The 23,708-nt window shown below is 42.6% G+C and overlaps 1 protein-coding gene across 6 annotated transcripts; it reads left to right on the forward strand.

Moving 5' to 3' along the window:
* Positions 1–8: 8 nt before the first annotated feature.
* On the forward strand, positions 9–23,338 carry npnta (nephronectin a). Of its 6 annotated transcripts, none has more exons than XM_049721456.1 (14): positions 9–284; positions 3,295–3,395; positions 6,391–6,441; positions 8,398–8,490; positions 11,359–11,445; positions 15,095–15,214; positions 15,886–16,005; positions 16,794–16,928; positions 17,633–17,755; positions 18,518–18,892; positions 20,982–21,065; positions 21,504–21,602; positions 21,812–22,071; positions 22,218–23,338. In XM_049721456.1, exons 1-14 carry the CDS (start codon positions 211–213, stop codon positions 22,326–22,328), a joined length of 1,833 nt encoding a protein of 610 aa, XP_049577413.1. In that variant the 5' UTR covers positions 9–210; the 3' UTR covers positions 22,329–23,338. The 6 variants fall into 6 exon arrangements, with proteins under 6 accessions (XP_049577413.1, XP_049577414.1, XP_049577418.1 ...); XM_049721457.1 differs by having other exon boundaries at positions 11,362–11,445; XM_049721461.1 differs by lacking the exon at positions 11,359–11,445.
* Positions 23,339–23,708: the final 370 nt, after the last annotated feature.

Raw genomic sequence — 23,708 nt, forward strand, 5'->3', positions numbered from 1 at the left:
TAAAGTGTGACTGCCTCCACTTGAGAACAAGACGAGGGCGAGAGACACACTGGAACAGACAGCGAGAGAAAGGGGGAGCACCCTATGCGCTCTCGTTCACGCGCTCCAGACATTTGGATATAACGCACATGCACGCGCAGAACGTGTTCTTCTTATCGGACGACGCGTCTTTCTGGTCTCCAAGAGGACTAACGATCGGGACGAAGCGCCATGGACTCCTGGATAAAGTTCATCTTCGTGGTCGCCACCTTCTGCTGTGGAACGCGAGCGGAGTTTGACGGCAGGTACGTGCACATGTTTTGGGTTGCGTCTCGCACTTGCTTTGTTGGGCTTGTATGTCGAGTTTGATCATTTTGCACCTAATTATTTGGATTAATTAACGTGCATTTCGGTTCATTCATCGATTTAAGTAGAAATGCTTCTGTGTTTAATCATAATGCAACTCTTTTTGAACTTTTGAATTACAAATGATTCTTAAAGTATAGTCCCCGAATGCATATTTCCATTAATTTGCATGCATTTTAATCTATAATTAGAAATACGCTTTACAGTGCTGAATAACCACCTGACATTGCCAGTGGTGTTGTTATTGTTGGTTTTGCACCATACTGGATTCTACTTGGACTTCTTGGAGTTCTGAAGAAATATAAAAATATTGCGCCTAAACTCATTTTAATCCACAGCTTCTCATACGTGCACTTTTTTTATCTGCAATATTTCACGTTGACATCATAACACAATGGGGTCTATACTGTTATTGCTTATTATAAATGTCTGTTATGCTACTACAACACTTTTTAAAATTTTATCTTTCAGGTGTGAGACAGAATACACACTGAACCTATCTTTTTTTTTCTTTCAAGAAAAAATCCGAGAATGTAATTTCCATTGCAATGTGTAAAGATGAATTAAGTTAAAGTCTGTGACCTGGTAAAAACTCAAGGCACCATTGAATTAAGAAAGAAGCTTGTCCGATTTGTATTACTTGTGAGCAAAAAAATCAGAAGGATGTCACTTTAACCATAGCGTGCAAATTCAGCCCTTCTAGCCCTTCAGGATTTATGGATGAAAGTGCAACGAGAGTGTAGCCGCTCTACCCAACGGGGAATAATATAGTGACATATTTGCTGCATGGATCAAGGAGATGCGCTCTTTTGGCCCGTGTCAACATCTCAGTTTTATTATAATAACACTCACACAACAAATAAAAGTGTCACCGGTATTTTTTCCCCCCCATACAAAAGATGTCTGCAAATGCAAGGTGGAGCAGCAGGTAAGCAACAACAACAATCAGTCGTGTTCTAACAGGAAGCGTATTTACTCAGCCATGAAAGATGCTGTGCCACAAAGAATCCGTCCGTGATTTTTCAGATTATTCAAACCCTGGTTGAGTCTTACTGTGTTTTTAAAATATTGTGACGAATAAATATTTTCTCTCTGTGACATGCGCACACTCACGGCGAACAATGAGGCACTCTTAAGCAACTCCATGACCCCAAATCCTATATCCTGTCGAGATGGAGTCCCCCCAACCCCTGTTCTTCACTCCTCCCGTCTTGCACACACTCACAACGTACAACGAGGCGCTCTAAAGATGTATTTTCGAGGTGTAACAAACATGGCAATTAATTACCTCCGTCATATTATTTCGACACTTCATCTATAATCACCACAGCGACCGGCGGCGTAATACCATTGACGGATATCTCGTGTGGGCTACGGTGCGTGAGCGTAATGATCATTTATGCACGCCGCCATATTGTACGTTATTAACGCCGCGGCTGATGGAGAGGCTTGTCGCCGTGCTCATAATTTGCACTTCTTTATGTCTCAGCTCTGATATGAGTTCGTTGAGAGTAAGTCCCCATCTCATGAGTACGGTTTGGTGGGGTGGGGTGGGGGGTAGCCATTTATTACCTGCTCTCCCTCACTTATTGCCTTTTGGAGAGCGCTCCTAACAGGCTTATCCTCATGGCCCTGAAGGGTCCTTCACGGCCCACATCGTTTTGCTCAGGCGCACACACCTAGGAAAAAAAAAAAATCCACCAATCATTCTACTCTGGGAAGTGGTGACAGCTGATTTCCTGTCTTGTAGTGTAAGCCAGAGGCAACTTCACAGAAATAAGACGGTGAAGTTGACTCCCGCCGGGTGATGCCGTTGTCAGTGTATGGTGCTTGGACCTTCCGGGCTGGAGAATCACGATAAAAAAGGAACCATTTGGTGTGTGTATGTGTGCAGCGGAAGGCACCAAAAAGCAATGAAGCTTTATAAAAACACAAAAAAATAAACAAAGGGGGAATATAGTGGATGTTATTTGGAGAGAGGAACAAATGATGACTTGGAAAAAATGGGAAGAGCAAAGTACACAATCTATGCGTTATTAATGATCACACTTACCTGGCTATTTTTTTTTTTTTATTTGGTTCCAGAGAGACGTGATTGGCAGCTAGGGATACCAAGGGGGGCACTCGTTAGCATTTCATCATGTCGCCATGAAGACTTTCACAGGCCTCCCGAATGCTGAGTGACAGTCGCACTTGGCTGCGAGGCGCAAACAAAGCGGCTTTTGTCTTGCGGGGCTATATAAAGACGACCTGCTGCTGGATTGATGTTTGCTCGCCAAGTGCTATGTGAAGAGCTGCTTCATGCGGTGGAACCTTCAAAATCAAAATACGCCTGCATAAATCAGAATAAATCATTTGAATGATTTTTGATTTTGGGCTTCTCATAATCATGAAAACATTCAAATTGAAGAAAAAGAAATAAGTGTCCCGCAGCGTTATCGGGTTTCTTAATTGTAAATATTAATCAAAATAAATGTGCCATAAATTCTGATGGATCAAGATTTTTTAAGGAATTTTAAAAAAAAATTAAATATTGAGGTATCGCCATTCCAAACCCGACTTGTACATTTTCTTTTAAAGTCAGATCAGGAGCAGTTACTGGTGTTCCGCCCCTCATAAGTGCTCTGGCGCCTATTGTTTACAAATGTTTGGAAAATGTCTACACAGAGGACCCAACCTAAATATTTGTCCCCTGTCATGTTCGGGGCTCTGTAGTTTCTAATTCCGGGGAAATAAACCACAAAACATACGGTAGTCGTATTTTTTCTTTGAAACATAATCTTTTTCGTTCGTAATTTACATGTAAACCGACTTTTTTTTCTCCATAAACACGCAGAGCAGAAGTACTGTGAGCATCTGCCTAATGGTATAAAAACATGGACAACTCCCTCCCGCCCTCTCCTGACATCTTAATTGACGGCGAGCTCATCATGCGGCCTCGTTTTACAGGTGGCCGCGGCAGATGGCGTCGTCCAACGGGCTGTGCCGCTACGGCGCCAGGGTGGACTGCTGCTGGGGATGGACGCGCCGATCTTGGGGTCACTGCCAGCGTGAGTGCCCGATGATGCCAATGTTGGAGGGGGTGGGCTGGCGAGGTGTCAAGCTGGGTGGTAAAAAAACAAAAACAAATAGATGCTATGAATGAATCATGAGGTGGCTTGAAATTTAACACTGTAGATAAAGGGCTTGGAGAAGCATGCACATGCTCAGTGGTGTTCTTAAATGGGAAAAAATTGCGTTTCTACTTCTCGAGTAACTATTGGGTGTCGCTAGAGGTGGCAAAAGTTTTCTCACTTGCAGATGCTTGTGTACAAAACTGGTAGAATTAGAAATTCACTCTGACACAATTCCCAATCGTCCTGTTTTGGCGCGCTCTGAATAACCAGCTTATTGGAACAACGGCGAACGAGTTTCCAAAGATTCAGAGTGAAGCAGTGTTTCCGAACGCACCCAATTTATGCCCAAAACCAACACACATAAAAACACACACAAACACACTGGTTCTCTCTGAAGGATACGGGTCGTGCATTCTTTGGTAGTTTGATGAGTCTAGTGCTAACATGCTAACATGCTAGCAAACACCCTGTACTCTGCTGCCGCTTTGCTTGTTTAGCGCTCTACTAACCCGTAAGCCTTTTTCTACTGCAGGAAATGGAATTGGTTAGCTAAGTAGTCGGTTTAGCTTAGCATAACTAGCTAAACTGTCTAAATGTGGTGGATAAAATGCTCACTTCCCATGGTGGGAAAAGGCTTAAAGGGTTCATAGCTCTGCATGTTGTTGTTTTAATCCATTATTGTTTCATTAAATGTTGTGTACATGGGGAAAGATGTCGCGCACTGCTGTTTGCGTGTGATGAATTTGTGGAGACCGGCCATCCTCTGGCTCAAAGCGTCCTTCCGGCGAGAAAAGAGTGAACTCACCCTGGCCTCAGCCAGTTTTACATTCTTTGGTCTTTTCTTTTCATCCAGATTAATTTAAGGTCCTTCCAAGACAAATCGGTCTTTTTAATCCTCACCCTACACCCAAAACAAAGCATGATATCCCCCCCCCCCCACACACCTCGCTTTATTCACATTTTTTGAAAATAGAACAACCTTTTCTCATGGGAATTGAATCTTTCCAAAATCTCATTTCTCATGAGAACGGGTTGATACAAAGCATGATACTATATTTTTTTAATAATCCTTACATCTACCCTATGGAATAGATATACTTTATGTTTTGATTAAAGAATTAACAAAGCATGCCTCAAGATGAGCACCCAAGCAGCAGTGCGTGACCTTCCATGTTGTTCCGGAGTCGCATGTGTTCCTTATTGAGCTCATCCATCAACAGAGTTCAATGGAAGGCTACAGTCTTTAAATTAAATGAGGGTTAGCTAAAATGCAATGGCCACTATCTGGAATCATTTAATTTATCGTATATATAATTTTAACAAAATGTGTGATGACCACATTCCATTCACACTTAAAAATGCTATTTTATAGGTTTATTTTTAAAAAAAAATCTGCAAATAAATCGGCTAAAACTGAAATAGATATTTTGTTATTGTGGACACGGCCTGACGTCTATTTATCCGAGACGCGCATTAGTATTCTTTGAAAGTCCGAGAAAAAGGAGAGTAATCTCAGCCGTGTGAACATGACAAGCTGCTTGAAGGTGCCGCTGACCTCCTCTGACAGGAGACATTACATAGATGAGCTCGTGGGCTCATGCAACTTTAAAAATCTATCACTTTTTTTGAAAAAACAAAAAAGAAATCAGGAGAGAAGAACAAAAGCGTAACGAGTCCACAGGTGTGAGATTCAGAAGTTTAGCGCACAAGAGACCGAGGAAGACGAGCTGGCGAAATTCTTTGGCAGGCTTCGACTCTCTGTTTAATGTTCAGATGCTCCGGAAGCTCCGCTTGGAGCTTCTTATTCCGACCAGCTGCTCTCGGGATCATTGACCGCAACGGAACGTTTTGAATGAAATTTTAGATCAAATCCACATCTTCTGATTTCTTGGGACAATTTTTCTTCCACTGTAGTGTCACATTATGAGACAATCGCTACTCTTCTTCTCTACAGGTCTTGTACCGTATTTTCCGCACCATAAGGCGCACCTGATTATAAGGCGCACTGAGAAAATTGAGGTTTTTAGGTGCGCCTTATAGTGCGGAAAATACGGTAATCGCTTTGTTGTTGTGTCCAAAAAAATATATTTCGTTCTAACCAAGCCCCTTCCTTTAAAATTGTGGTTACAGAAAAGGAACACTAGCCGGTCTAACATCAATAAAGCGATGAATAATATTGACCCGTCTCGTTGCGGTGTAACCCCATACGTAGGCGGGTTTGAATGAGGTTCATTTTCGTCCCAGACAGGCCATGTATTAGTTTCCCGGTGGGCTCCAAGGCCACTGAGACCAGGACTTTGTTTAACTGGCTTTGTTTGGACAAAAACAAAGATTATGTTTCCACTCGGTCACTTGAGCTTTGAAAGACGCGATTAAAAAAGAATAAGAAAAAAAACAGTCAAGCGATACCGTTTTAGTTTCACTTTGTCGCCATGATCCGTAGGCGGCTTTCTTATCGTTTTATTTTTCTCGGTCTCCGCTTGAAAGCGTCTGCAGCTTGAGCTGATATATATATGATAAATGGGTGTCGGGAAAATCGTGGTGAAATAAAACCAAGGTGGAAACATCAACACAAAAGATACCTGGCAAGCAAGAATCAAAACGCTAATCTCATCATGTACAAAATGATCCACCGCAAAAAAAAAATTTACCCACACATGTGACTCCGGAACTTTATTTTTTATTTTTTATTTTGAGGAGGCGAAAGTCCCATTTCCACTGAGTCTAATAATTTGGTTTTTAATAGTTTGGAATGCAAAACAGGAATTATAAAGAACATCATTTTGTTGAATAATTGAATAAAACCAATTCCTAATGCAATTTGGTGGAACTGGGGCTTTAAAAAAAAAAAAAAAACCTCACTAAACATCTCACATTGTTTTCAATGCCTGCAACTGTGTTCTTGTCTATGTGGCTGTTTGTCTTGCAGCTCCCTTCGTCTTAACTCACAGGCTAGTCGGGATAAGGTGCCAGCCCCAAGGTTAGCTCCACATGTTATTGGTCGTATGATCGCTGAGAGAAGTGGCGGGGTTGGGTAGGCACATCTTCTGAATTATTTATAGATCCAAAGTCACCCCGATCCTCTCGCCACTTAAACTCTTTAACCCAACTGTAGCGGAAGTCCCAAAGTGTCCTGGATGGCTGGACACTGATCGGGTTATCGTCCAACTGAACTTACAGTACCAAAAAAAATGAAGTGGTAATAGTTTGCAATGCATTCAGAATTTTAAATTTGGTCAAACTTGGGTTGATCAGTTGTCTTCATTTCTGCATCCGATCAATACCATCATTAATCGATCGGAAAAGTATGACATTCCAGCCAGTTTTGAACTCTGAACTCCAGAACTGCGAAGAATGTGATTTACCTTCTGTTGGTTACTGTCATCCGAAATTCTAGATGAAAACAACGATCATCTTCGAAACCAAAAATAGCCCTTGCTCATGCGGTATCCATCGCACGGCCACTTAACTTAATCAGGATGTTACCATAGTTACCGTACAAATAATGAAGCCAGCACAGTGAAAGTGTGTCACCACTTGGATGGTGTTAATGGAAGGTCGGTTCGACCAGCTATGTTTGGCCTTCCAGCTGCTGAAGCCTTTTTTTGTTTTAGTTCCCGCCATGCTTCATCGACGCTGATCTCTCCGCCAGCTTCGAAACTTATAAATACTCCTGGAGGCCCTGCTGATGGCCGCCTCTGATCTGGCTTAGCATTCCTCTGCGTTGAGCTAGTAACTTGGCAGCAGACGTACCTTTCGTTTGACCCGCTAACGAAGCGCTTTGTTCCAGGCGACTTTCCAACAGTACCCTGATGGTCCACTGGACATTTTCAACCATTCAACAGTCTTTGTTTTTAAGCAAAATGTCTGTGAAAACAAATCAGTCAAGTTTGGCAAGCCCTGGCTAAAGCTAACATTAGTTTGTCAAATTTTAGAAGCACATTTGTTACTAACGTCACACTATCAAGTTTGGCTAGCTGCTAGCTTCTACTTGCAGCATTTGAATCGTAGTTATTCCTTTTGAAATGATTTATGATGAAAATGCCGAGTAATAATCAGGAAGCTATCCAGCATTGATGTTGTTGTCCTTTGCCTGAATCACTCTCTTTTGTTAAAAATAAATAAGGAAAATGAAATTTGCATAATTTTCCAGACAAAAATACACTGTTCAAAACCAGATGACTTTTTTTCCGTTTTTAAGAACATACCATTATACTCCACTCCCATTAAAAACAATGCCTCAAAAAGGTACCGTATTTTCCGCACTATAAGGCGCACCGGATTATAAGACGCACCTTCAATGAATGGCCCATTTTAAAACTTTGTCCATATATAAGGCGCACTGGATTATAAGGCGCACCTTCAATGAATGGCACATTTTAAAACTTTGTCCATATATAGGATATATACATTTGGCCCGCGGGCCGGACTTTGGACACGCCTGCTGTAGTGGCTCAATATTGGACCATATATAAGGCGCACCTGATTATAAGGCGCACTGCCAGCTTTTGAGAAAATTGGAGGTTTTCCGGTGCGCCTTATAGTGCGGAAAATACGGTAATTGATTAATTAAATGATTGAGCCAGACGTATTCACTTTTAAAATCCTGAATCATTCTGTTTATCATCAAGATCAAATACTTAGTCAAGTCCACATTAAAGCACTTCACTTATGCTGGCTCGTCTCTTGTTTTTATGACAGATGGTGTCATAAATTTAAGTACTGTATGTACCTAAGCTGTAAAAGTGTCAATAGAATTAAGCATTGTCCCCCTAAAGGTCCATCAAACCACCATAAACTAGCTTATAGGATTAAGTCTTGTCCTCCATAATTGCGCCACGCTGCTCTTTTACTGCTATAAAATGTCACGTTTTTAAAAGCCCGGGTGATGAAGCGGCGGAATGAAACTCATCTTCTTCTCTGAATTCCCACTCAGCACTTTGCCCGTCGGGCTGTAAGCACGGAGACTGCGTGGGGCCCAACAAGTGCAAATGTCACCCAGGATTCACGGGGAAGACCTGCAATCAAGGTGAGTCGGCCGAATCCTTTCAGGGTGCAGCGCTCAAGTGATAAAACTGCAAGTGATGCGCTTTTGCAATTCAATGACATCAGAGGACATTTTTTATAAAAGTCAAATTTGATCCAAATGAGCCCCTTCATGCAACTTAAGTAAAATGTATTAGCTTTAACTTTCAATCAGATATTTTTTGAAAAATATATTTTACTGACTAAACTCTTAACACTAACCCAGATTCAAACGGCTGAACATTTTGACGTGTTCAACCCAATTTTTTTTTTTTCCTCATTTTTCATTTCTGGAGTCAACCTCGGGTGTTTTGAGCCAGAGCGCGCTATGGAAGCAGAGTGAATTATTCACGAGCCATAGATTAAACTTGCTCATTTAAATGCATGCCTTCATTAAACATTGATTTGGAGTTTACGATTGATATGCGTCGCAAGCCGAGCGTCGACTAGCGCCGCCTGCCAATAAAGGTCAAAGCGTCACCCCCCCCTGCTCGACCTACATTTGAAGCGTTTATATCACATGATGATCTGGGAAATGAAATCGTAGCGAACAGTCTTGGCAGTAAATGCAAATGAAACATGTCTGCAGTGCACCTGCATTAGTAAATGGACACGCATTCCTGTGCTTTAAGTGCGAGGCGAAGACTGACACATGACCCTTTGGGCGCTCAGAGCAGCGGCGCTGTTAAACACTCAACAGATGCAACACACAAAAGCTTGAGCATTTTATGCCAAACAGATGGATGAGATTTATATTTTTATATAAAGTCCTGCATTGTCAAGTAATAATAATAATAATAGCAACCCACGCAAGATAAAATAGCAATCGTTTTATTTGATCTTGCATTGTTCGATGTAAGATTTTTTTAACCACCTTTTTCAAATTAACTGATAAATGTAATATTTAGAAAGAACACATTCTAAATATTTTTTAAAAAATTGCACTGGCTATTTTTTTTATTCTTGCCATTCACCCTGTTTTTATCATCAATCGTAATTCTATACATCATAATTTTAGATGATATTGTCAGAATGTTCAATCCTACTTTTTTCAGACTGATTAACTACTCAATAGTAGTACCGATAACGATAATATCAAATACATTGAGAGCTTTTGATTCATAAAATATTCCTTTAAACACAATCCACACCCTGATCTGCTGACCGACTTTTTGGACGATGGCCGATGTGAATAAAATCAATATTGACAATTAGCAAATAGAATAAAGTGTCAAATTATATGCTAGTGACGTGATTGACAGAATTATGACTTCAATAAAAAACAAAATGTATTCCCCATAAAGGGCTACGATTGCATTCAGCCCCCCCGAGAAGCTCTCATTATGCCCGACAAAATGCCGTTTTACCGCCAGCCCCATCCTCGTATTTACACGAGTTGCTTTGCTATTTCGAGATGGGATTGCATATAAATGAATCGTTAAACAAACGCCTGTCAAGATCCTCCTCCAGATGTCTGCAAGCGTTTGGGGATTTTAATCACGCTACGCAAATAAACTCATCACCGCCATAATCCGTCCAGACAATTTGGCGTCCCCGACCGGTGGCAGAAGCGAACCTTCTAATGAGATGATTATTGCGCGTAGGTGACTTTGATGAGGTTGAGTTGACCCGCTATTTAAAGACTTAGCTGAAGGCACCACATCTCCAACATTTCTAACGTGGCTTTCCAAATCCTTTTCTCTTGTTTACAGTCAACACATTGTTACATGTACAAGGCGGGCCAGAAATAGACATTGTTAACACTTTTTGAATTCATTTATTCAGAAGGATGCAAAGGAGATTGGGATGAAGGAAATAAGGAAGGAAATCTATGAAAAGAAGGAAGGAAGTCAAAAGAAACAAAGGAAGGACAAAGGGAAGGTTGGAACCAAAGGTTGTATAAATGTTTACGAGGCACAACAAATGGAAGGATCCTCCTTAAAACCCAATTCAATAAGCACACCTTAACCTACCCTAAATTTTATTTACCGTATTTTCCACACTATAAGGCGCACCTAAAAACCGCCAATGTTCTCGGTGCGCCTTATAATCAGGTGCGCCTTATATATGGACCAATATTGAGCCACTTCAGCAGGCGTATCCAAAGTCCAGCCCGCGGGCCAAATGTATATATCTTATATATGGACAAAGTTTTAAAATGGGCCATTAATTGAAGGTGCGCCTTATAATCCAGTGCGCCTTATATATGGATAAAGTTTTAAAATGGGCCATTCATTGAAAGTGCGCCTTATAATCCAGTGCGCCTTATAGTGCGGAAAATACAGTATAGAAAAGATGTCAATTCAATTTTGGCCGTACTGTTCATTCTTTACAGAACAGCAACCGAGGTAAAAAAAAAAAAAAAAAAGGGCATTGTATTGTGCACAAGTTGAAACGTCTCCTTTTGAAATGGTTGCTGTCCAAAGCAGTCAAGTGTAGCATTATGGTCACATCTAAACAGGTGTCTGGTGCCGGGAGGACAACATAGTTGGACGGGGAGAAAGCAGAATGCCTGAAATTCCTCAGGCTTAAGCGTTTGTCGTCGGGGCGATGATTCGCTTCTTTAAATGGAAGCGGCGCTCTTTGAGCCTTCCGACACGCTTTACCGAAGGATGGTACAAATCCATAAGATACTGTAATTCCCTTAGATCCTACTACAAAAAAAGCAACGGATGAACGGCTGGCGGGGGAAAACACAACACTTTCTCCCAAACAGCCATGAGTGTAATCCTCTTTACTGCGTAATGTTCCTCTTTACTTTCCAGGAATGTGGTGGTCAGAGGTGTTCTAATCCACTGCCTTTTCATTCTCTTGTCCCTCCACCACTTTTTCTTTTTCAAATTACTTTCCACCAAAAACCTTCTTTTGCAAGAAGAACAACCGGACTATTTGGCTCCACCAATGTGGTCCAGTCACCTACCCATATTTCTACCTGTGGACCATCATCCGGTCACAGAGGGTGAGATTTATCCTTCCGACGTGGTGCATGGTGAAGGAGTTGACGTCACTCTCCACTTCTATCATCAAGTCCCCTTCTTTGAGGGGAGGTCACAAGAAATAGCACATCCGATCCAAACTAGAGGAATGCCCGCATGAAATGCAGAGCATGCGTAGATCCTAAGCCTTCTCCTTTGTCATCTTGTGCTCCTTAAAGGCTATTCTCAACTTTTGGATGCTGCTCACGACCACTCCTTCCAAGGTAGAACATTGCCCGGAGAGCTAATCCCTGACAAAAGGAGCCCACTTTTGAGATCTGTCTGTAGGGAATGCAGCACGGCATACCTCAGTGAGACTTGTTTCCCTCAGTACACAACTCAGTCTCACCATGGTGAACTAGCTAAATCAGGCTAGAGCCTGTGAGGAAGGAACACGACAAGTAGCAAATGGGACAAGACAGGATAGGACATATTGAGCTAGCTTGGCAGTTGTACAACCTAAAGGGATTTAGCAAGTAGCAAACACGATGGGGTAGGACACGGATTGTGAGCTAGCTAGACCGTGCTCAACCATGTGAATGGGATAGGACGGGATAGGACGTAGTGAGCTAGCTTGGCAGTTCTACAGCCTATCAGGAAGTGATACGAGTAGTCGAAACGAGAACAGACATGGATAGTGAGCTAGCTAGACAGCGCTAGACTCTTGACAATTAGCAAATGGGACAGGTTGTGAGCTTTGTGAAGGAGGAGCGCGACGCCTAGCATAACAAAACATGCGTTGTGAGCTAGCTAGTGTTATTTCCTGAGGAAGGGACATGATGGGTCGTGAATTGGACATGACTAGGAGCAGATGATGACCGTGTACTGTGGTGAGTTGGAATTTGAAAGTAACACTTGAACATAGTCCCGCCCGCCTGCTTTCGAGTTTCACCAGCACCATTCAGCCTTGAGCTATCACACTTTTCTCTCTGTCACTTGTTATAACTTCTCCGCATCTTATTCTTTTCCTGTCACAGGCTGTGTTTGGCATGTGTTCTCCACCCTTCTTGGAGCTCCAGCAACGGGAGTTGCGAAAGCCCGCATTGAATCACATTATTATTCTTTTGACATGATTCTTTTAAAAGTCTCAAAGATTTCATTTGGAACAGCAGCTCTCAAACTGGGCGCCGTGAGTATTCCACTTACAGCTTTTTCATTTCAGTTTGGTTTTCAACGCCGCCGGCAAGCGACGAACCCGCTGGACGGTGTCACCGTTGGTTTTTCTTTAATGAGAACTCTCGCTGTCAGCTTTTGGGGGTACCGCGTTTGTTCGGTGGGCAGACAGCGGTAATTAAAAAAGGAAAGACATTTTTTTTTTTTTTTTTTATGTTTGCTGTGCTTGAGCGCACACAGGTGTAAAGCATTAAAGATGAAGCAGTTAAAGCTTCCCTCTGACAAGGGCAAGCCGGTGCTCATCTGAAAGTGCCGGTGAAGAATTTCAAGAGCTTTTGTGTCATGTGTTTTATTATTTAAAAAATGTGACCTGCAGTTGACCTGTTACTTCGAACAAACTCATTAAAATTCAATTCCATTTTATTATGAAAACCAATAACAAGGCGCCAAACAAAATGTTTCACTTGGTGTGTGTTCAGGGAATGTATTCCCTCAGCTGCATTCAATGCTAACGCTAACAGTAGCCGGGCTTTAGCAGACCGCAAACCGCTATAAATAGAAGAGTTCCATCCATCGTATATCCCGTGGCATACAGTACGTTAAATATAGAAGTTATGCAGCAGTCCCACCAATAAAGCACTGCTCACGTGTTTGTAGTGCTTCAGTTGGGATCATTTACAAAGCAGCTTTAAAACCTCATGATGATGGAATTTATATGAGCCCATGACGCCGTATCCAAGACAAAATTGAGTTTATTTACAAATGTCATGGAGACAACTGTTGATGTTCTGTTTGCTCCGAGTTGATCTTCGGACTTTGTAGTCTTTGTTAGCATGTGAGCTATCCCATTTATGCGCTCATCCTTAAGCTCTTCTTACACGCTCTGTAGAACCGATTGAAGAAAGCTAATTGGCTGTATGACCAAAGCTGCTGTAATAATAGTCTTAAAATATAAGCCCATTTATTCATGGAAATTTGGCTTTTTGGACTTCCTTGTTGGATCTATGTCAACGTGAGTTATGTTCAACAGAGAATCCGAATAATGCAGTTGAAGTTTTGGATGTGTCCAGTGAGGCTTTAGGACAAATCTGGGAGTTACGTTTATGATGACATCCTTCTTCAAAGACACGTCCCCATCGAGTGAATAAATTCCTCGGATGCAATTTGTGACTGTACAGTACATTAAAGTGTAGCGTAGAATTGTAGGTCATGATTTTGCCGCCAATTCGCTAAATGTGGTTTGTAGAAGGTTGAGATTTAATGCACCCGTGGAGTAAATTTTGCGTGTGTGTGTGTTTGTGTGTGTTTTATAAGATGCTTAGCAGCTTGCAGCGTGGCCAAGGAGAAGGCATCAAAGCCATTAGTCACACTTGTGCTTTTTCACACAGTCAGAATAGTCAGCCGTCGGGAAGTCACCTCAGGGGCTGTTGAGCATAAATAAGAAATAAAGCTGTCATATTTGCCTGGTTAAAGCGTTAAGGAATCAAGAAGAAAATGAAGTTGTAGAAGGATCGTTTCTCAGCTCGCCGACGGGTCGAGAGCAGCGATGACAGTGATGCAATTGCAGCGAGGGAATGGAGATTTATACTCTTATTAGCTCCACCTATGGTCCAGTCATGGAAAATACTTCCTGGGGGAAAAAAAAAAAAGGCAATTTTTTTTTTTTGATGGGATTTTTTACACGCCCCGTGGGTGGCCTGTCAACATGAAAGAAGTCGAGAATGATGCAGTGCTTCTATGAAAGACAGCTGGATGCCGTCCCGATGAGTCAGCGCCATTTAATAACGTCTCTCTATCACGTGCAGATAGATTTTTGCACAATTTAGGGAATTTTTCAAAATTGGGAACTTTCTGGGAATTGGGAATCAATACACCTAAACCAGGAATATACCAAATTTTCTGAAGGGGTGGCTTGTGTATTTATTTATTTATTTATTTATTTATTTATTTATTTATTTATTTATTTGTTCGTTCGTTCGTTCGTTCGTTCGTTCGTTTATTTCTTTATTTATTTATTTAATATTGTTATACATATTATTCATTTTATATATTGTCATCATCAGTAATATTTAACTCAACACCTATGTTTGTGTTAGACAGTGGAATAATTGATTATTCGATTAAGTATTTTAAAAAAAACATCAAATTTATGAATAATCTGTAAAAATCACAATTAATTTATATTATTGTGCATGAAAGTCTTCTTCTAACCAAAGATGAATAAAATGTTTATCCTTGACTATGACACCTTTCAATCCATGCTTTAAAAAATCCCTAAGGAAATTTTACTGGAAAATTTGCCACTTTTGCAACCTCAACCGCAGTTAACTTTTTCCCGCAACTTCTCTTCTTCCCGTCAGAGAAGCCGAGCTCCGTGGGCACGTCCAAACATGTCGCGGCGCTTCTTTCCAAACACAACCCGCTGCGCTTGAATGGATCCAACCTCTTCACCTCTGCCCTCCTTGACTAATTTGCGCCCCTCCCTCGTTCCGCTGACGCCGTTTCCCGTCTGCTTTGCAGATCTGAACGAGTGCGGGCTGAAGCCACGGCCCTGCAAGCACAGGTGCATGAACACCTACGGCAGCTACAAGTGCTACTGCCTCAACGGCTACATGCTGATGCCCGACGGTACCTGCGGAAGTACGTATGTTTCTCCATTCATCGGAAAAACAATCGAGCCTTTATCGATTCCTGTCTGAGATTATAACGCCATTCCGTCCACATCCAGAAATCTTTCAGAGCAATGGAATCCGATTGGCTGCGAGTCAATGCCTGTGCATGTCTCCCTATAAATTCCGTCACCTCGCCTTTAATGAACATCCTCCCCTCGTGTTTTCCCCCACCTGAGCGTCCTGTCATTTCCAGTATCTCCCTTTTTTTTTTTTTTTCGCGGCACACCACTCGAGGCTGCGTTACCGACTGTATTAGGATCGTCTCTCCCGCCTGCGCTCTGATCAATAGATCAGTGCGGCGTTTAATCAGCCCAGCTCCACCCTCCTCAAAGCACAAGCGTTCTGGCAGAACGGGCCCCGGCTTTTCAATTTCCTCTTCACGGTTGGAAGTTATCGAGAGCAAATTCCAGTTGTCCGTATAATCGTTTTAGAAGGATTCTCAGGGTTTTCATGTGAGCCCATGTCGCTAATGGCTCGGGAAATAGACTGTAATTATAGAGGAGGTTAGTCGCTCTCTCGAATGTAACAATGTCACCGTATTTTTTTGTCCGCCTCGCCCTTATGAGGGATAGTCGTGAGAGCGCTTTCTCTCGGGGGCACCGACTTGCTAATGTGTCTTGTTTCCTTTGTATGGAGCAGACCTTCGTACTTGCGGCCTGGCCAACTGCCAGTACGGCTGCGAGGTTCTGAAAGGAGAGGTCCGATGTCAGTGTCCGTCGCCGGGGCTACAGCTGGCTCCAGATGGCAGAACCTGCGTGGGTAAGTGACGTCGCCGTCTTTATTTACCACCTCTGGCATGAAAGTTGATTCGCTGGCTGCTCCTCCCTCGCCTGATAGATCACCAACAGGAATGGCGTGTTTTTTTTGTTTTTTTTGACTGGATCTAAAAGCAAACTTTCATTACTTTGGCAGAGCTTGCAATGTAAAACCATAAAAATGGTTTAGTAGAGTCAACGTGGGAGCAAAAACAAATCAGAGTTGGACGGACTCCCAAACAGAGCCCGGCTTTCTTGACCTTGACAATTTGGTCAAATAACCGAGCTCTTTATTTTTTTTTAGTACTAGAGAGTTTTCATTTCTGCCCTACGGCCCCGTGTAACTTGTGGGTTGGGTAATTGTAGGACATGGAATGGACATCAGTCATAAAGACAGGAGGAGGAGAAGCAAAACCCGCTGCAGGTGTTGCACGGGATGCTCCACTTCCGTCAGTGCTAAACTTTTATGACCCGTTTCAGGAAAGACCGTCTGCCTGAGCTTTGTTTTGATGGTTCTGTTTAGCAAAGTAGACTTGTACCGCTCCAAACAAGGAGGTTCTGGCTTTCAATCGCGGAATGAAGATGAGGCGGGTAACAGGACTCTTGGCACCAAAAAGTCACACTAGGAATATTCTAGGAACAACATGTGAGGTCCATTCCCAAACAAGCCCAGACTGCAGACGCTCTAATTTGGGATGTGTTTTGTGCCTGCATACAAACGCCCAAAGATGAGAAGCTTACGAAAAAACAAAAGCCCCAAGCCGTCAAATTGATTGTCTTTTTTTTTTGCAGACGTGGATGAGTGTGCAACCGGGATGGCCGTGTGCCCCAGGTTCCGGAAGTGCATCAACACCTTCGGCAGCTACATCTGCAAATGCCACGACGGCTTCGATCTGCAATACATCAACGGGAAATATCAGTGCATCGGTACGCCTCGCTCACGTTGAATTTTATACGGAGGACGATGGGAAGTTCTTTGTCATTTGAACTTTTGCAAGATTTACAGTTTCAAAAACAGCCAAGCGAGTAGGCGTGTGAAAGAAAAGGGGAAAAAAAATGAGGCAGTTCAAAAAAAGTTGTTTTCAAATTCAATTGAAGCATCTCGGTTTTATTCTGGACGGATTTTTTTTTTTTTTTAATCATTTTGGTAATGCGATAAAAATTGTGGACCTTGAGGCTATCAACTTTTGTCGGATTTGATCATTTCCAACTTTTAAATGCAATGGCTATTAAAAAAAAAAAAAAAAAAGGCTGCGACAAATTTTTTAGGATTGAATCATTTCGAACATTTTTCACCTTTTATGTGATTTGTAATTTAGAAGGTCTAAATGGGCAAAAAAAAAAAAAAAAAAAATTCAATATAATGAATTACATTATGATCTCCTAGACCTGGCCTTAAAGATATATCCTTCAAATTTATATAGGCTTCTTTCTCCACAATTTAATCGCTCAAATTCCAAGTTCCAAAGCGTCCAAGGTCTACTATGCTGCCTCCAATTTATTCCTTCATCTCACTGTCCATCACAGTAGCCTTGATTCAAAGCTAATAAGCCTCGGCAGTCTCGTCACGATCGCTCATTCAATGTGGACTGTCCCCCCCCCCCCCCTCCCCTACCGGGTTTTCCTTTCAGACGTGGACGAGTGCGCTTTGCAGACGGGTCGCTGCGGCGGCTACGCCACCTGCTTCAACACGCCGGGTTCGTACAAGTGCAAGTGCAAAGACGGCTACAGGGGGATGGGTCGTGACTGCAAACGTAAGCTCCCTGCCCTTATCACATGTTCTTCTCTTCTCTTTTTTTTTTTTAAATCAGGCCAAAGTGTCGTTGAGCTTGTAAGATTTATTTATTTTACGGGGATATTCTTCCCCCTGATCTTGCACGGTCTATTAATTCTCTGAGAATTTGAATCATTGAGTCCTTAACGCCGTGGCAGTCTAGTGAGCATGAAGGACACGCTGCTTCCTCTCCCCATCATCTGGGGGGGGGTTAAATATCCAACATGGGAATCGCATATCAAAGTTGGGAGTAAGATGAGAACGCGACAACTGAGGTGCAGAGCTTTTGTCCTCACACATTCCTCACACGTGAAACCCGGATGAGGCAACACCCCCCCCCCTTCCCCGATCCTTTACCCCGACAACACCACAGACCCCCATCACGCCTCTTGACGTGAAGAATGCGCAGGAGAACAAAAGCTCCATGACATCATCAAGATGTGTGGTCTGAATTAAATTTTTAGAACTTTTTACACCATCACATGATGACCAGTAGTGTCAAAATAATTTATAATGAAAAAAAATTAATAAATATTTTTCTTCTGTGCTGCTCTCCAGCTCCCATGTGACTCTGAACAGCATACGTGCTAAAATACTAAGAGAGACATTTTAGGACATGGCAGCTTTCCGGAAGCCACTTGATGCATATTAAGTGTCGCTCCGGCACTTGATGGCCAATTGTCTGCCTCATTACACCTTCACGACTTGTTAGCGCTCCATCTGCACGTTCTTGTCATTCCAGCTATTCCCAAGGTGGCCATAGACCCGCCGAGGCCGGGCAAACTGCCTCCCAGTTTCCATAACTACCTGCCCGACGTGGACCTGAGGAGGACCACCACCACGCCGCGTCCGCCGGTGACCCACAGGCGGGTGTTCACCGTCGCACCCAAAACCACCACGATCGCCACGCCGCCACCGAGGGTGAGGACCACGACCCGGAAGCCCTTGGTCCCCACCAGGAGGCCACCCGCACCCACTCGCGAGGCCTTGGTCACCACAAAAGCGGCGACGACTACCAGACGAGCCCCGGCGACGACTCCGCCGCCGCCTCCGCAGATGACCACTGTGGACAACAGCATCCACAAGGACGTGACCAAGCAGCGAGGAGATGTGCACAGTAAGTTTTTTTTTTTCCTTTCTTTCCTCATAGCATGAATAAAAAACATTTTGTGGCTCTTAGTGGCATTATAGGCCATTTAGCAAATCGTGTTTGGGGATTTTATGAGCGTTCAGAGGCAGCACAAGGCTTTAAAAGCTACTTTGCTAATAAAACTTATACATCTGACTTTTAAAGCACTTTCAGATACTTGGATATTTTTGAGAAAGGTTGTAAAGCTTTTTTTTTTTTCAGCCTTTGGGTAAACGCTTGTTATTATTATTCACTTGGGAACACTTAGGTAAAAAAGAAAATGCTCAGTGATGAATCATGTAGTCCGCATTCAAAACATTCATGTTGCTTCTATGGGTGCATCTAAAAAAAAATAAAAATAAATAAAGTTTCAGGTTTCAAAACGTGAATCTCAAGGCTCAATGAGCAAAAGATTTCTACTTTTTATTTTATTATAACAACCATTTGAAGCACAATTTGTTCATTTTCAAGTGTCCTTCAAAGACGGATTGGTTTGAGATATTTTGGCTGATCATCCAAAGCAGCATCAAAATTGGTTATCGTAGACAGATGGGTGACATTAAATTATTTTCCATCTAATGCGGATGGAACATGCAGTAAAAGATTGATGATCATTTTCGAGCATCTGCCATTTAAAAAAAAAAAAAAAAAAAAAAGGGAGGGGGGTGTTTGTTGCTGCTTTAATTTTATATTTTGACTGCAAAGCATCTAATTAGAACATAAATGGATTTTTTGGGGGAACAATACATAAAATTCAAAAAGCGTGCAGCTGCAAAGTTGATCGTCGCAGGTGAGATGTTTGCGTGGGCAGATGGCGGCACATAATTAGAAATGCTCGGGGGGAGGGGGGGGGGATAAGAGCGGATTTCATTAGCACCTGTCTACAAGTCACAGCTTCCAGGAGCTGCTTTTCGGAGACGACTCCCCCCTACTGAGCACTTCTTCATATAATCGCTCGCAAATAAAAAGGAAGGAGCCTTGAGAATATTCGGGGAGGTTCATCATCAGTCATTAACGCCAACACGAGACAACAGAGTTCATGTTATGATGCGCCTGCCCGCGTCCAATCAGACGACAGTTGAAGATCTGCCGGCCTCAGAGTTCACGTTACACTGTCCTCCATCAGGATGGTTTTATTTATACACTCTTTGACCGGATGCTTGATATCCAAGTAGAAGGAGGGGGGGAGGTGGCGTCATTTGGGTACATTCCTTCAAAGACCATCTGCGTACACACACACACATGGAGCCCTGGATGCCAAGGATCGCTGGAGGTTCTGGTGCGGCCTCCTCCTCCACTTGCATGCGTCTTTGGCATTCAGACGCCCTGCCGGCTTTTATGACTCACTCGTTGGACCCATCAGAGGTCACATGAGTCTGGAAGAGGCTCAGTACGCCAGAGGCCCATCCTTTTTATTATTAGCGCCTCTCATTATATCGTGGCGAGAGCTGGAGCGCAAATTAGATTTGATTTTTTTGTTAATTAATCTTTGATTTCTTGTTTAAGGAAGACTGAAGGGTTTTGAGCAATGACCAGAATTCAAAATGTACCACGCGCAGTTTTTTTTTAAAAAAAATTAATGTGCGCTCATAATAGCCTGCAATTTTTGTTATTTTTTCCTCTCACTGTGAGACAAGAACTTTAAATCAATTAAATATTTAATCATCATATTTTTTAAAGAAATACAATGTTTTTATGTTTTTAGTATTTCAATCCATCAATCACCAGTGATATTTTTTAAAAATTGAACAAACAACTTTGCTAATATACAACAATTCAGGAAATATGTAATAATTATTGAGGTTGAAATGTTGCATTATATAAATATTTTGAAATAAAACAAGAAATGTAAGACATTTTTAAACTTTTACATTTAATATACTGATCATTTCATGTTTGGTTTTCCTGAGAGTGGAAGCAATCAACTTGAAGCAAGCACGCTTGGCCTCTTTTCGGAAGAACTGCTAACAAATTGAACACGCACAAGCCAAATTTTTGCTCACAACATAAACCAAAAAAAAAAATCAACCGATGGTTGACTTTTTGAGTATTCATACGATGTCGTTTGTCTCCTCAGTCCCGCGGGACCACAACATCAACACGGTGCTGGATTTTGACATCGAACTGGGCAACACGGCCGACGAAGCCAAGGACGACCCCGGTAAGCTTCCGCGCACATTCCGTGCAGACATTGTCGTGCCTCAAGTCTCAAGCAGACAGACTCTGTGTGAGTCCAATTGCGTCTTGGAACTTCTGCCACAAAGACAAAATGATGGGCGATCTTCCGGTAATGCCGTCGTCACGGCAACCCCATTTCTCAGCATTGCATGCTGTGATTGCATGCATGGATGTGTTTTTTATAGTACACACGCATTTTAGAGAGGAAATCTTTTTTCCTCATTGGGATTGGAACAGTTTGTTCTAATCTGAACAGGCCTGGTGACTTGGCTCTGGATCTTGGGCAAATGCATTGACAACAGAGACCACTATAAGTTTTTTCTGTTCCTGCAAAATGTGAATTTTTTAAAGTACGTTTTTATTTTTGTAACGCGACGACTTGCATGCGCTCTTAAATGTTGTCCGTCTTCCTCGGGGCCAGATTCAGGCTTCCTGAGCTGCTCCTTCGACGACGGCCTCTGCGGATGGATCAGGGACAAGGACGGAGACGTGCACTGGGAAACAACGCCCGACCCGGCAGGTAATGAAAGTCCGCAAAATGCAGCACCATCTTGGATGAGATGAGACGAGATGAAGAAGTCCTACGGCAACGAGTGACACTTTTGACTCCAATTATCGTCACTTTTTGGTCTTTGCTTTTACATAACGCAGCCATGTTTGAATTGTAGACGTATTATTGTGTGAAGCCAAGCAGAATCTGGAAAATATTTCCGGCGTTTCTCTCCTCAGGCGGACGCTACCTTACCATCCCCGAAGTGGGCAACAAGAGGACGGGGCGGGGGGCGAGGCTGGTCCTCCCGTTGGCCCCACCGTGGAACGAGGGCAACCTATGCCTGTCATTCCGCCATAAGCTGGCGGGTCACCACGTGGGCGTGCTGCAGGTGTTTGTGAAGAAAGGTGCCCGCTACGGCCCGGCGGTATGGGGGAGGACGGGCGGCAACAACTGGAGACACACCCAAATAACACTGTGGGGGACGGGCCTGGAGAGCGTAAGTCCCCTCGCCAAAGCCTTGGCGGGGCTGGAATCATTTTTCATTTTCGTTCCACAGCCCCAGAAATTAATTTAAAAAGAAATAATAATAAATTCATTGAAAAATTGATGCAATGCGTTAACTCGTGACTGTGTTCCCACCAGGTGGTGCTGAAGGGCGAGCGCGGACGAGGACGTAGCGGCGAGATGGCGGTGGACGACATCTCGCTAGCAAAAGGCTCCTGCACAGACGATCGCGACCCGACGAGTCTCTGACGCGGCGGCTCGAGGACGAACCAGGAAACGAAAACTATTCATCTCGAGGAGTCGTGACTCTTGGTCGGACACCTTTTCGCACTTGGCGCCTGCTGGCGTCCAAACCAATGAACAGCAGCAGAGTGTGCTTCTGGAAAAGACTGAAGTCGACATCAGCACCATCTAACTTGGAGACCTGCACTTGTGTGGTTGCCATGGTAACGTCCATCTACAATCCCGCCGCTGCCCGTGTCGTCGCTTTGCTCATTGCTGTGGTCGGACCAGTGGTGGCCACTGGTGTTCATTTCTTACTCATCTGATCTGATCAAAATCAAAACCACTGTATGAGAACAATTGAGAAACAAGTTGACTTTAAATATTGCACCCCCCCCCCCCCCCACACACACACACACACACACAGACACACACATAATTACCAAATGCATAATTAAATCTGTGACTTCATTCTCACCATCTTATGGACATTTTTCTCACTTGCTTTGTTCCTCTCCTAAACAGTGCAGCTATTTTCATACTCGATAGTCACAGTATTTCAAAACCCAAAGCGCTACCAGCTTTATTTTGTTTAAATCACAATCTTTTCGTGTCTCTATCCTGAGAGCAGTACACGGATATATACGCTATGCTCTACTGTACAATTATTGTCTATCAAGTGCCGTTTGCTACACAAAACTGATGGCTTTTACAAATTATTACTGTAAATGTATATATACTCAAATGCAACCGTTCATTGTGTGCTTTAGACATACTGTAAATGCACTCCTGCTAAATAATCACACTTCAAAAAAAAATGCTAGTGATACTTTTTAATTGAACACAGTGTGTACTGTACATTGTTGAAGTACTTTCTCAATTTTCCCTTAAGCTGTAAAGCACATTTATTGATGACGATGAAGGGCACTGGATGATTATTATTATTATTTTTTTTTAAACGTTGCATCCTATGCATGTGTTATCCATATTCGAAATTAGCGCAGAGCCGGTTGTAAATAAATCATGTTTGACTGACAGACTGTTATTTATTGTACATGCTGCCACCAGTGAAGACATAACTATATACATTGGCTTGAGAAGGACTGCTCCATCTATTTGCATAGTTCAATAATGACCTCACCTTCAATAATTTCTATAATATGGAGTTTTGGGCTCCATAAATTAAAATATGCTAACTATTCTATTGCCCTGGTTTAATTCAAAACGCTAAACCCAGGTGTTGTATACTATACCGTTGATTCACTAAGCAGTAAGCACAAATAGTGCTTTGCCAATTTTTATCTATTTTATTATTTGAAAAAAATAAATCAAAATCTGTTGAATATGGGTTTCACTATATATTAAACAACGAGGGGGGGGATTTACTGTCTACAATAACAATACAAA

This window comes from Syngnathus scovelli, chromosome 5, assembly GCF_024217435.2.
Source record: "Syngnathus scovelli strain Florida chromosome 5, RoL_Ssco_1.2, whole genome shotgun sequence".
Lineage (NCBI taxonomy): Eukaryota > Metazoa > Chordata > Actinopteri > Syngnathiformes > Syngnathidae > Syngnathus > Syngnathus scovelli.